At 35.9% G+C, this 14,990-nt stretch overlaps 1 protein-coding gene across 3 annotated transcripts in view; it reads left to right on the forward strand.

Annotated features, from left to right (window-relative positions):
* The window catches only part of TARBP1 (TAR (HIV-1) RNA binding protein 1), a 60,550-nt gene that overhangs the window by 16,486 nt on the left and 29,074 nt on the right, over positions 1 to 14,990 (forward strand). For all 3 annotated transcript variants that reach the window (XM_065922290.1, XM_065922291.1, XM_065922292.1), the window contains exons 10-12: positions 800 to 941; positions 5,247 to 5,346; positions 6,222 to 6,394. In XM_065922290.1, the coding sequence (XP_065778362.1) occupies positions 800 to 941; positions 5,247 to 5,346; positions 6,222 to 6,394 (415 nt within the window). The remainder of the gene's footprint in view (positions 1 to 799; positions 942 to 5,246; positions 5,347 to 6,221; positions 6,395 to 14,990) is intronic.

The following is a 14,990-nucleotide window of genomic DNA, read 5'->3' on the forward strand; positions in this document are numbered from 1 at the left end:
AACCCTAAATGTCTTGCAGTGGATGGAGAAAAGTCCTGACAATTATGAGTAAAGTTGGTATAAATGTTTGCATACAGATTTTTGTGTGACCATAACTTTTTAACTCATTTGAGTCGGTTTCAACATATAATAAGCATGTGTTTAGTTTTTTTAAGAAGCTGCCTTCCATACCCATGATTCCTCCATGTCAGGACCCATATAACCATGGATCATAAAATGCCATAGTATTTACTATTGGAAAAAAATCCACAAGTGAGTGAACCTGCAGTGTAAACCCATGTTGTTCAAGGATCAACTATATTTTAAAATGCATATATGATAGAAAATAAACGTGCAAGGAGGGTAGGAGCTTTCCTTATAACTTATATTTCAAATTCGACATTCTCTCAAAAATAAATCCTTGTTTTAGGATATGAAGCGAAATGAATTTTAAGGTTGTAATTTGTTTTACATAATGTGTTATTATTCATAGAGATGTTCTTTACAATACCTTATCAAAATGTACATTTTATATTAAATGCTTTAAAAATTCTTGCCTGTTAATGAAGTTTATAAGTTCTTTGAGAAGTTTAGAAAACACACACACGTATGTGAATATACTCACATACATACATACATATGAACATTTTTTTCTGTATGAACTGTGTGTGAAGCTCAATCATGACAGTTAACATTCTATTACTTTGTTGTGTTCAGTTATCTAAATTCAATTGTGGAAGAAAGAAAATTAATTAGGGAAATTATAAGCCCTTTGTTCAGTTAGACTTTCAAAATAAGTGATAACTGTTTTTTTTTTCAGCTCTGTGATTGGTTGCGTATTAACGAAAGCTGTTTCAGGCAGTCCTCAACTTGTAGCTCCATTGGACTTCACGAGACTTCCTCTTTAAATGCTTATGTCAGGAACCTAGTGCAAGAGTATATTAGATCACCTGCCTGGGAGGGTAAGTCTGAGATCATTTTTATGGACTGATGTAACCAAAACATTTTCTAAGAACTTTCTACTGGTTTTTCACATTGAAAATATATGCCAAATATATGCTGATTTACGGATGTCAGACTTGTATTTCAGCCAAATAATGTGAATAAATGTTATGTAAAAATACTGTTTCCTAACTTGCACTTTATCTGTTCTAAAACTTGAAATTTTAAACAGTCTTAAATGTTTTGAGAAACTAGTAAGTTGTCTGAGTAGAAATTGAACACAAATAAATTTATTAATTTATTCTACAATTACTGAATCTTTGTCAGCTAGATTTTGCAGATGTGTGTTTGAAGCCTCTGTAGTGGAAATATTTGTAGATAAATTTGTTTATCTTTTGTTTGTTTTCAAAGCATTACATTTAGTGTCAGCTGATTATGAAAAGTAATTTTAGAGAAAAATTATATTTGAAAGAATGGTTTTGTTAGTTTCTTTTTTTACCAGATACTTAGCAAAGATCACATCCACTGAGTGAGGGAAGAACTATTAGCAGATTCATTAATTAGGATTCTTTCTACATTTCTAACGCTTCCTCATCATTAAAGTCATTAGTGATAATTTGGGTAAATTGCGTCTTTGAATTTAACATGTCTTCAATTTCCTAGCTTTATCTCAGACTAAGTCATTTTCATCTCCTGATTTCTCTAATCTGATTATGGAATAGGTCTTAAATGATCAGATAATTATCCTTCCAAAATACATGAGTTTATCTGTTCGTCCTTTTCGGAATGTTTTGCTTTTGTGTTTTTTTGTCTTTATTGTCTAGTAAGTTTACTGTTACTTGGAAGTTTCTTTTGTTAGACCTATAAAAGTGAATAAATTTTAGTCCCTACTGGAGGGAGCATAGATAAACTCCCTGAAATATCTATATAACTTGTCTTAAAACTCAGTCTATAACGGCATCAGGTCTGATTAAATCATTCAAAATTAGACAAAGTAAGATTTTTAGAGTTTCTTCTTTAACATTTCTGGGACTTAAACTGTTTAATATAATTTAAGTTTTTAAAAAACTGATCTCAAGTACAAAGGAGGCGTGTGTGTATGTATGTGTAATATTTTTGTTTGACTCTTAATGCCCTTGGCTAAGTGCCTTTATACAATTTTAGTTTGATTATCAATTACTGGGCAGTTTTCAGAACAAGGCAATACATTCCAAAGCAAACACAATTTAGCTTGAATTTTTGAGCATGAAATACATATAACACTCAGATTTGTTTTTATAAAAAAAAATCATCAGCTCAAACATTTTTTAATCAAATTTTACACCTAAAGTAGTTTTTTGGGGGGGTTTCATATGGTCAGTACAGCTAGATTTTACACAGATTATTCAGCAATTGTATGTCAAGTGTTTTCAAAGTGCCAGACGCTGGAGTTACAGAGATAAAAGATATGTCCTCTGCCCTCAGAGAACAGAGGCCAACACGGGAATTGATAAGTAAACAGCTAACCTTAACACAATGCCTTGAAAGCCATAAGCAGTGGGATGGGCCCCAGGGCCAGGGCTACTGATTCAGAACTTGTAGACCTGTGGGGATCAGGAGAGGTCACGGATGAGGCGACACCTAATAAGTGAATAGAAATTAAGGCGGAAGGGGAAGAGTATCCTGCAAGGCTTGGGTGAACTTACATCCAGGGAGCTTGAAAGCATATAGACATCCACCAGTGTCTGTCTATAGTATGGAGCCCAGGTTGGAATGGTTAAGAGGTGGTTAAGAGAGGATGGATATATATTCGGTAGCTATATATGTACCATATCATATATATGATACGTAACAAAACAATGCAGCAACAACTAAAACCACACAAAACCAGCATCATCAACAAGCAAAAGTGTTGGAGCACTTTCAGAGCAGGTTTTCTGAGTCAGAGAAAGTGAGACAGTTTGCAAACAGCAGTAACTGTGTGTCAGAGCTTGGAATTGTTGAGATCAACCAAAAAGAGTGAAATATATTGAAGAAATTTGTACTTACACAGTTCATCGGAAAGGGTGCCTACTTAAAATGTAACCAAGATACCTGAAGATAGGAAAAATCCCAAAGTAGTATATACCACAGCTGTACAACCAGTTTTATAAGCAGCTTTATTGACATGTAATTGACATACATTAAATTGCACATATGTAAACTTAATACAGTGTGATGGGTTTGACCTCTGTGTATTGCTTATGAAACCATTAGCATAGCAAGATAATGAACATAGCCATCACGCCCCAGTGTCTTCACGCCTCTTTGTTACCCCAGCTCCTGCTTTTACCTGTTCCTCTGCATCCACAGACCACCCTGACATGCTTTCTGACATGTGTCCTGTGGCTCTCCTTAAAACCAGGAATCTTTAAAAACCCACTAAACTTCTGATTTACAACCTTCCCTTTCACTTATCCAAAGTGAAAAATTGTTTAGGATTTCAAAAAGTGCCACTGTGATTGGAAACATTCTCAAATAGCACCCCTACCCTACTCCCACCTCCTAGAAGGTCAAAAGGTATCTCATTATATGACTGCTAGAAAATGTAAGGAACTGAGTAGCATATTGGTACTTTGGTTTAGTCTTCGTTAATGATGAGTTTTTGTATGTAAATGTGGGACATAAAGGAGTAGGCAACGGCAACCCACTCCAGTACTCTTGCCTGGAGAATCCCAGGGACAGAGGAGCCTGTTGGGCTGCCGTCTATTGGGTCACACAGAGTCGGACATGACTGACGTGACCTAGCAGCAGTGCGATATAAAGCACTAATGTGAGTGAAAAGGGTTCAGAGAACAAGTTTCAATAATTCACTCATAAAAAACACGTAAATTTAACCTACTAAATTATTTTGGAAAGCACCAACATTTAGATTGTCTAAAAAATACACATTTCTTATTGATCACTAAATGGTATTTATAACATTTTAAAAGAATAATATACAATAAAGTTTATTCTTTTGTTGTGTTTTTAAACTAAATTATCCTCCATGCAAGTGTGTTTTTAGTATTGTCTGTCTTCTGTACTATTCTAACAAATTTGTATCAAAATAAATTACTCCCAATATATATTAGAATATTTTAAAATATGTTTTAAGTATTTGAACCACTGGTCTGGAAAACTAGATTAACTAAATTTTTCTCGGAAGTTGAGGTGAAGAGTATCATCTCGTGATAGAATGAAAGGGAGCTCTAGCTATGATTTATTTTACTTTACCTGGCTTTCAGGAATAGGAAAATACTGATTTTATCATTTAACCGTGTTCTTCCAAAAATTGTTCTAGGAACTTTGCATATATTACTTAATTTTTATAATAAACCCAAGAAAAATCACAGGTTTATTTAGTTTGATTTTATAGAAGATGTCCTAAGCTTTCTGAGAGGACAGTTGGCTGTCCCAGGCTCCCATAGCTAATAAGCAGGGTACCTGAGGTTCAGACAGGAGTCTGAGATGCCAAAGCCTTTGTATCTGTATCCACTCCATCCCCTTCCAGTTCCATTTTAGGGAACTCTCACCTCTCATCCAAGATGCCAGAATTGCCTCTTAACCGGTTACCTTGCATCTAGCTTTTTCTATAATCTCTTTCCACATTATACCTAGAAAAATCTGTTTAATACACAAACTTTGATCTTACAGAAGTCTTCTCCCCTTCTTTGTATACATTCACTTTGACCTGTAGTGGCTTCCTTTTGCTTTTGGGATGAAGACAGAAACCCCTTACATGCCTATAAAGGCCCTGGTCTCTCCTGCCTGTTCATGTAAGGTCATCTTTGGTGCTCCCTCCAACTGTATACCCCAGTCCTTTTCATGGAACGTGGTGTGCTCTCTGCTGCTTCAGGGCCTTGACATGCTCTTCCTTCTGCCTGGAAGGGTCATGTCTCCCGTCCCCTACCTCATTCTTTCCTAGCTTTTGTACCCAGCCCAATTGTCATTTCTTCAGGGTGACTTTGTCTTACTCTCTAGTATACACTCTACTTGCACGATTTAGAACACTTACTGCTATTGTCATTTTACATTTCTTTGAATATTCTTTGATGAATGCGCCCCTCTTCTGCATTGTGAATTCCACGGGTATAGGAGCCTTTGGGTCTGCGGCCAGGGCCTGGTCTGCACTTGGCATGCAAAGGTGTCTGTGTTCACATTTAAGTATGTAAAAATGAACCATGCTGTGGGGTTTTCTATATTTCTTCTCAGCTGTATTTCTCTCATGTAATACTGATAAAACATATTCATTTAACTGTTTTATTTTTGAAGCATCATCTTAGGATTTTGTTAATGCTTGCAAACCTTAACTATTGTTATTTAAGGAGGAGAAAACAGCTGTATGCCTGATTGGTTTGAAGCTAAGCTTGTTGCTCTGATGGTGTTGCTGGCCATAGATGTAGAAAGAATGAAGAGTCAATATAGGTAAGTGTTTCTAAACTTGGAAAAAAAGCTTTTTTTAAAAAAAGACTAATCCTGTTTATAGTCCATATTCAGACTTTTCAGTGATTGGTATGGAATTGATCACAGCTTATTAAAGGAGAAAATTAGAACATGGCAACATACTTAAAGAAATGTTTAAAATTAACAATAAATTAATAGTGCCAGAGTTTTAAACTTCAGAAGTTAAAAAAAAAACACAACTATGTGTGCGCAAATCACTGGTTTTGTGTAAGAATATTAGAAGAATGGGTTGTAAGGTCCTAGCATCAGATTAAGTAAAGACAGTTACTGGATTTTACCCCTTTATAAAATATGTAAAATTTTTTAAATAATGTAATAAATAGTCCCATTTATATTTTGAGAAATATGAGCAGATTGTCACCAGATTATAATTATTGCAAAAAGCAGCTTCCTTAAGTAGTGTATTTGCATATAATGAAAATCTCTTTTCTAGACAAAGTTTCAGTACTAAAGTTGGTTATAACAGTTTTTCACAAATCTTTAGTTCTTTATATTTTTTGTTAACATGTCTCATTTCCTTGACTAGTATATATTTGTTTTGTTTTTTTCTGAAATATAGAAGCGAGGTCTCAGCATTTTAATTTGCTGATAAATTGGATCTAGGATTTTGTTCACACTTGTTCCCAAAACCAAGGACATGTATTGTTCCTTGTGCTTTATTCTCCGGTGAATTGCTGCTCTCACTGAGAAAGCACGAGTGGAGAGGCCCGTCCTGACAGGTCGTCCTTAAGAGTAATTCCATCCAGTGGAATCTTTAGCTAACCAAAACTGTAGGTGGGAGACAGTTTCTTTATGCTTTTGAAATGCTTGATTTGGGCATGTCTTTTAATGTCTAGTGAAAAGCGGAGGACACAGAATGTATTAAGGATATTCTTAGATCCTCTCCTGGATGCCCTTGTGAAGTTTGGTACAAATGCCTACATGCCCTTGCTGAAAACTGACAGATGCCTGCAGTTGCTGTTGAAGTTACTGCACACTTGCTTGTTGAAAGGTTCCAGTACCCGAGATGGTGAGGATCAATAGTTTCTGTTGGTGTTTTGCCAGGTATATCATTGGTACTCAGGGTATATCATTGGTACTCAGAATGAGAAGAAACTCCTGACCTTTTTCTTTAGCTTCATACATTCAGCAAACATTTGCTGAGTGGTACTGGGGAGGCAGCGACGAAGGAGCAGACAGCCCATCCGGAGCTGACATTTTCATATTTGCATTCATTGTGCATTATTGATTCTATTGATGGAATGTGATTTCATTTGCTTTGCTTGTTTTGTTTGTTTCTATAGGTTCTCATTGATTTTCAGACTATTGAAAATGATCACTTTTTCATATATGTTCTAAGCCAAGATCCATTTCTTATTGACACTGTGTAACATGTTACAGAAAGTAAACTAGAGCGTTGAGAATAGCAATAAGCAGGGCCTTCGATAGCTCAGTTGGTAGAGTGGAGGACTGTAGAATAGCAATAATTTTATAATTACTTGTGCACAGAGGAGCCTGGAGGGCTACAGTCCGTGGGGTCACAGAGAGTCGGAGACAACTGTGCGCCTGAGCACGCAGGCACACACATGTCCCTGAGCACCTCTATGTAGAAAATACTTCACCCAGGAAGTACATTGTTGGTGATGGAAGCACTGTGCACTTTCTTCCTTAAACTGAGATTTATGTAAAACAGTATTTGAAAACCCATGGACATCAGATATTAGAATTATCAGCGGGTAAGCCTTGGTTCCCAATATTTCTGATCAATTTCGTTTGGAATTTTAGAAATTTTCCATTTAGGAAAGAATATTCTAGAGAAGCTTTGGTATCAGGTTAAACTGGAGGATAATATTGAAAGGCTAGATTTTTCATATAGACTTGTGAAATATAAAAGCTAGTGTCCAAGTCCTGATATTTTTGATAATGATAGCAGAGCCAATTGCTGTGTACATAGCAGTAACTTTTTATAAGATTTTACTCCTTTAAGGGCATAAACTTGTGTTCATTTGACACATCTTGACTGTTGAAAGCAGTTGACTCAGTACCCTCAAGTGCAGGACTGGGACATGGGTGCCTTTTGGAAAATTACTGGGATATTTGATACATGCAAGAATATGAGATAGTTGTATATAAATTATACAAAATAATTATACATCCGTGAATGCACCACCATTGCATCTGTTGCTGAGAACGAATTTACCCATAACTTCTCTGTCCCTGCGTTTTGCCTCCTTACTTTGGTTTTTATCTGTGTCATTTCCATATACTTAAAAAATGATTTTGCCACATAAATCAATTTTCTCACAGTACCTTATCTCATTTTCCTGCTTTTAAGCTTTATAGAAATGTTACTCTACTGTCAGAAGTCTTCTGTAACTTTTTTCACTTAGCACTCCTCTGAGATTAATCCATGTCCTTTCATATAAATACTCCCTCATTTTCCCTGTGATGTTACCTTCCACTGTGTGATGACACCACAGTTAGGTATTCTCATATTGCCGGATGCTAGATTGCATTGAGTTTACTGCTTTTTTTTTTTTGCTTTTTTTTTTTTTTGAGTTTACTGCTTTTATGTACAGTACTGATTTGAACGCTTGTCTACATGTCTCTTCTAGCTTGTGTGTGTCTCTCCAATATATGTACCCCCAGGACCAAAATGAGTGGTTCTTAGGGTATGTGTGTATTCAGCTTTTAAGATAATACAAAATTATTTTTCCAAGTAGTTGTGTACATATTTTGTGTTCTCACTTGCAGAATGTAAGTTCCCATCACTCCTCATGCATCTCTCTCGTTATACTGTGAGTAAGAGCCAAGGAAATTCGTGTTTAGCTTTGGTAGTAGTTGACTTCCAAATAACTGGCAAAACATGTTAGTTAACTTTATTTTTAATTGAAGTCTAGTTGATTTACAATGTTGTATTTATTTCTACAAAGTCAGTTTTTTCTGTATATATATATACACACAAACACACTTGCATTTTTAAAATATTCTTTTTCATTATGGTTTATCATAGGATACTGAATGTAGTTCTCTGTGCTATACAGTAGGACCTTATTTATCTGTCCTATATATAATAGCTTACATCTGCTCATTTAGATCTATTTAATTAAATTAAAATAGATCTAAATCGTGAAAGAATTTCTTTAATAGGGAAAGAGGAAAATAGTTATTTTCATTTTATAAATGAGTAAATAATCTAGCAACTAACTGCAAGTCCTAGGATAAATGAACATATAATGGTAAAGTCAGAAATAACGAGGTACAGTCAGCCCTCCATATTTGTGGGTTAAACCAACTATAGACTGAAAATATTCAGGGCAAAAAATTCTAGAAAGTTCCAAAAAGCAAAACTTGAATTTGCCATGCTTCAGCACCTTCTGCAGCAGACCTTAGCTAAGCCTAGATCTGCTGTGAAATGTGTAATGTTAAAACACACTCCTGGGAAATGCAGACGCATTTTCACCTACTTAGAGCCATAGCGGCTTATGTGGGAAACCCATTTTACTTAAAACTTCCCCAAAAGATGTCTTAAAATGTTCAAAATAAACTAAAGCCTAATTCATAACTGGTGAAATGGTCTCTGCTGCCTCTGTCAGCTTAAAGCTCTAAATAAATGATGTTCCAATGGTTATTTTTTTTTTATTCACAGTAACTGTACAATGTTTATTTTTATATTTGAGGAAACATGCCATTAGTCACATTATAACTCTCCCCTTGTTACATTGGATTCTTCAGGGCCAAGTAACTGACCTCATCACACTTCTGTCCTAACTACAGGCTGAATTTGTCAAAATAGTGGGTATGATCCTTTTCCTGAGTGTTACTTTTTTCCTGAGTTGCTTTTGTTTTCTGGCTTTGATCTTCTGTGTCTCTTTGAACTTTTCTTCCCAAATTGGGTTTTGATTAGTTTTTAAATTGTGATAAAATATATGTAACAAAATGTACACTTTAAAAGTTTTTAAGTGTATGCACAATACTGTGCGACCATCACCACAGTCCATCTCCAGGACTTTTTCGTCTTCCCAGCCAAATCTCTGTACCTGCTAGATAATTACTCCCCATCCCAGCCTTCCCTCCCCAGCTCCTGGCAACACCAGGAACTTCTGTCGCTGGGAATTTGACTGTTCTAAGTGGAATCATACAATACTTATCCTTTTATGTCAGGCGTATTTCACTTAACATTAGTGTGTTCAGAAGATTCATCCATGTTGTAGCCTGTATCAGAATGTGGTTCCTTTTTAAGAATGAATCGTACGCTGTTGTATGTGTATGCCATGCTTTGTTTATCCATTCATCTGTTGATGGATGTTTAGATTGTTTCCATTTTTTGACTATTCAAATAATGCTGCTATGAACATTAATGTACAAATGTCTGTTCAAGCCCTTGCTTTCAGTTCTTTGGGGTACGTACCCAGAAGTGGAATTGCTGGGTCATAGGGTGATTCTCAGTTGTGTTCGATTCTTTGTGACCCCATGGACTGCAGCACTCCAGGCTTCCTTTTCCATCATCAACTCTCAGAACTTGCCCAAACTCATGTATATCAAGTCAGTGATGCCGTCCAACCATCTTATATTCTACTGTCCCCTTCTCCTCCTGCCTTCAGTCTTTCCCAGCATCAGGGTCTTTTCAAATAAGTCAGTTCTTTGTGTCAGGTGGCCAAAGTATTGGAACTTCATTTTCAGCATCGGTCCTTCCAATTAATGTTTAGGACTGATTTTCTTTAGGATTGACTAGTTTGATCTCCTTGCAATCTAAGGGACTCTCAAGAGTCTTCATCAACACCACAATTCAAAAGCATCAATTCTTTGGCACTCAGCTTTCTTTATAGTCCAACTCTCACATCCATACATGACCACTAGAAAAACCATAGCTTTGACTGGATAGACCTTTGTTGGCAAAGTGATGTCTCTGCTTTCTAATATGCTGTCTAGGTTGGTCATAGCTTTTCTTCCAAGGAGCAAGCGTCTTTTAATTTCATGGCTGCAGTCACCATCTGCAGTGATTTTGGAGCCTGAGAAAATAGTCTCTCACTGTTTGCACTGTTTCCCCATCTATTTGCCATGAAGTTATGGGACTGGATGCCATGATCTTAGTTTTTTGAATGTTGAGTTTTAAGCCAGCTTTTTCACTCTGAGCTCTTTCACTTTCAACAAGAGGCTCTTCAGTTCCTTTAAAATCATGGTAATTCTGTGTTTAATTTTGTTTTTTTTTTTGACTGATGTAAAGCCTGTGGGATCTTAGTTCCCTGACCGGAGATTGAACCTGGACCCCCAGCAGTGAAAGCGCCAAGTCCTAACCACTGGACAGCCAGGGAATTCCCTTTGTGTTTAAGTTTTTGAGGAACCACATGTTTTTCATAGCAGCTGTACCATCTAGTATTCCAGTTGGCGTTGCACAAGGCTCTAATTCCTCCACATCCTCGATAACACTTGTTCTCTTTTGTTTTTCTTATTTTTGATAGTGGCTGTCCTCATGGGTATGGAGTGGTGTAATGATTTTGACTGAGCTAGCTTTTTGGTCAGTTTAGGTACTGCTTTGGGGATTCAGGTTGTGACTGTCAACCCCAAGCATCATTCTGAACCTGTGCACAGGTTTGTATATTGTGATGCAGTATTAAAGTTAAGCATGTGGCAGTGACTGGCGGTCCAAGTGAAAGAGAGGTTCTTGAGTCCTGTGGTAACTGATAGGAAACACCATGGCAACCACGATGATGACACTGGAAACATGAATAGCATCAACTTTTTCGTGTCACTTTATTCTCTATTCTTCAAGCCGTAAACCTTCCCTTGTAATCTCAAATTAACCTTTTTTTAGTCTAATGGGTTTGAATGAATCTGTGAAAAGTAAGTATTTTTTTATGCTATAAGTTTGAGATATGAGTTGAGAAATAAAAGGCAGAGGTTATAGAAGAGAGTTGTTTTCTGTTCTTACCATATTCATCAGTCATTTTCTTGGTTCATAAAAAGCTTTAATTCGCAACTGTTTGCTGGTGGCTACTTAAACTGGCAAGTGACTCATCCATGAGATACTTCAGAGGCCGTAATAGGGCTGTCTTTATAATAGGTAACATGAATGTTTAAAATTAATACTGTTATTTTTAATGCAGTGTGTAATCTTTTAAAAAATTTATCTGAAAGTGGTAGATGCAGCATTTTGTTAAATACCTATTTGAATCTTTTGCCTATTTTTAAATTGAGTTGTTTTCATAATATTATATATAATAATGAGAGTTTGTTATATATTCTATTAATAGAGACAAGTCTTCTGTTGAATATGTGATTTAAAAATATTTTTCCCAAATCTGGTGCTTCTCTTTTTCACTCTCTTAACAAGATCTTTTGTAGAACAGAAGTTTTTCTTTTGATGAAGTCCAGTTTACTTATTATCTGATTTTATTTATTTCTTTCTGACTGTGCATGGTCTTCATTGCTACATGGGCCTTTTCTCTAGTTGCAGCAAGTAGGGGCTACTCTCCAGTTGCAGTGCGCGGGCTTCTTGTTGAGCACAAGCTCTAGCGCACAGGCTCATAGTTGTGGTATACAGGCTTGGCATGTGGGATCTTCCCAGACTGGGGATCAGGCCCTGTCTCCTGCATCAGGAGGCAGCTTCTTTACCACTGAGGCACCAGGGAAGCCCCTGTTCTATGGTTTTTTAGCTCTCAGATCTAGGATGTAAGCAGAGGTGATTTGCTAAGGCGGGAGGTGAGGTGGAGGTTTGCTTTCCCTGTGAGTTTCCAGTTGCTCTAGGACCCCTTATTGATGAGATTTCCTTTTCTCTGTTGAATTGTCAAAAATCAATTGGCTGTGGTGGAAACAACCCAAAATAGACGGATGCATGAATAGATGAGCGATGCACGACTGTAGAAAGGGGCACAGAAGTGCTGACACACGGATCTTGAAAGTATTAAGTGAGAGCAGCCAGTTGCAAAATGCCATGTAACACGTGATTCCATTTGCCTGAAGCATCCAGAATAGGCAAACCTAGAGAGACAGGAAGTAGCTCAGTGACTGCTTAGGTCAGGGGAGGAGAGGGTGAGGGTTATAGGGGTGGTGGCTCCAGGGGATGGGCTTTTCTCTCTCTGGTGACGAAGATGTTCTGAAATTGACTGGTGACGGCTGTACGTGTCTCTGACTGTACTGAACACCATTGAAGTCTACACTCTTAGTGGGTGAATGGTAAAATATGCCATTTATAGTGCAGTAGCGTTGTTTAAAAGCAGCTGGCCATGTCTCCGTGGGTCTGTCTCTGGGCTGTTTATTGATCTGTGTTTCTGTCCCTTTACCATGCTGCACTATTCTAGTTACTGTCGATTTACAACAAGTCTTTAAGCAGGTAGTGTGATTCTCTCAAGTTTATGCTTTTTTGTCAAAAGTATTTCGAGCTCTTCTGGTGCCTTTGCCTTTCAATATACACTTTATCATCAACTTGTCTGTATTTACCAAAAAAAAAAAAAAAAAAAATCCTACTGGAATTGACTGGAACTGAATTGAATGTAAAGATCAGTTTTTTTGAGAATTGCTTTCTTTATTGAGGCTTATAATTCATGAATATGGTTTATCTCCCAGTTTATTTAGGCTGTCTTTTATTTCTTTCTTCAGAGTTTTTTTTTTTTTAAGTCTTCAGCATCTATATCCTGTGCAGGTTTTGTTAGATTTATGTAACATATCTTTGGGGGAAAGATTATTGTAAATGATAAATTTTTAAATTTTTCGGTTTTGAACTGTGCTTCGCTAGTATACAGAAATGTGATTAATTTTTGTGTGTTGACCTATATCCCATAACCTTGATGAAGTGTACTTATTAGTTGAAGTAGTTTTTTTTTTTTTTTTTTAAGATCCTTGGGATTTTTTTGTAGACAGTGATATCATTTGTGAATGAGGACAGTTTCATTTCTAGGGTTTTTCATGGTTTATCCTTCAAATTTCTTTAGGATCTGGGATCTGAAGTGATTCATTTTTAACTCCTGACAGTAGTAGTGGTGATCCTCTCTTTCTTCTCTTTAAGACTGGCTAGTACTGACCTTTTCAAAGAAGCAGCTTTTGGTTTCATTGATTTTTCTCTGTTGATTTTTCTCTTTTCAATTTCATTCATTTCTGTTGTTTGCATCTTTCTGCTTGCTTTTGGTTTATTTTGCCTTTTGCTGAAGTTAAGGCAGAAGCTTAGATTATGATTTTAGATCTTCTTTTTTAAAATGGCATCAAATGCTGTGAGTTTTCTTTAGTTTTGTATTATTTGCATCCCACAAATTTTGGTATGTTGTATCTTTAGTTCAGAATTTTCTTTTTTTTTTTTTTTTTTTTTTGAGACTTTCTCTTTTACCCATGAGTTATTTAGAAATGTATTTGGAGATTTTCCTGTTATCTTTCTGTCATTGCTTTTTGTTTTAATCCTCTTCTAGTCGAGAGAGCATACTTTGTACAATTTCAGCTTTTAAAAATTGTTAATTTGTTAGGGTATGGTTTATTTTGGCCTGTGTTCCATGTCCACTTGTAAAGAATGTATATTCTGCTATTATTGGGTGTGGTGTTCTATAAATGTCATTTATATCCAAGAGTTTTGTGTTGTTTTTTAGTTTTATATTCTTGGAATTTAGGAATGTTGAACTCCATCTATAATTTTGGATTTGTCTGTTTCTACTTTTACTACTAGCAGCTTTGCTTTATGTATTTTGAAGGTGTTAGGTAGATTGTGCTTTTTCTCGGGAGTTGACTCTCTTATCATTATGTAATGTCCCTTTTTATCCCTGATTATTTACTTCACTCTGAAACCTACTTTGTCTGATAGTAGTATAACCACTTGTACTTTCTTTTAATTAGAATTTGCATGGTACTTTTTTTTTCTGGCTTTGTACTTTTAGCCTATTTAATGAGCATTATGTTTAAAGTGAATTTCTTATAGACAGCATATAGTTGGAGCATGATATTTTGTCTCTTCTGACAGTCTGTGTCTTTTATTTGGGCTAAACTATTTGCATTTAATGTAATTATTTACATATTTGATTTTAGAGCTGTCACTTTTTGTATTCTGTTTATTTTCCTGTTTTTCATTTCTTTCTTTCCCCTCTTCTTGCTTCTTTTGAGTAGTCTGAACATTGTTTTCTCTTCCATCTTAATTATCTTTTGTGCTTTTTACTAAATATCCAAAGTTTTTTGTGTGATTGCTATAGGGATTGTGATGTGCATACTTTTTTACAATCAGCTTAGAATTAACATTTTACCAACTTGAAATTCATATAGAAATGTTACTACTTTATAGGTCCCTTAATCTTCTCTCCCTCATTTATTATAGTTGTCTTATATCTATGTTTGTTAAAAACGGTACCAGACAATGTTGTGTTTTTTGCTCATAACCATCAAACACATTTTAAAGACTCAAGGGAATAGTCTCTTGTATTTACCCAGATATTGAAATTTTTTTTGCTCTTTCATCCTTGACATTCCATGTTTTCCTGTGGCACTGTATACCTTTTGTTTGAAAAATGTCTTTTAATATGTCTTTGGAGGCAAGTTTGTTGGCAATGAATTCTCTTAATTTCCCTTCATCTGAATATGTTTTTATTTTGTTTTCTGAAGAGTATTTTTGTTGAAATGAAATTCTGGTTTGCTAGGTTTTTTCTTCAGCAATT

This window comes from Muntiacus reevesi, chromosome 2, assembly GCF_963930625.1.
Source record: "Muntiacus reevesi chromosome 2, mMunRee1.1, whole genome shotgun sequence".
Lineage (NCBI taxonomy): Eukaryota > Metazoa > Chordata > Mammalia > Artiodactyla > Cervidae > Muntiacus > Muntiacus reevesi.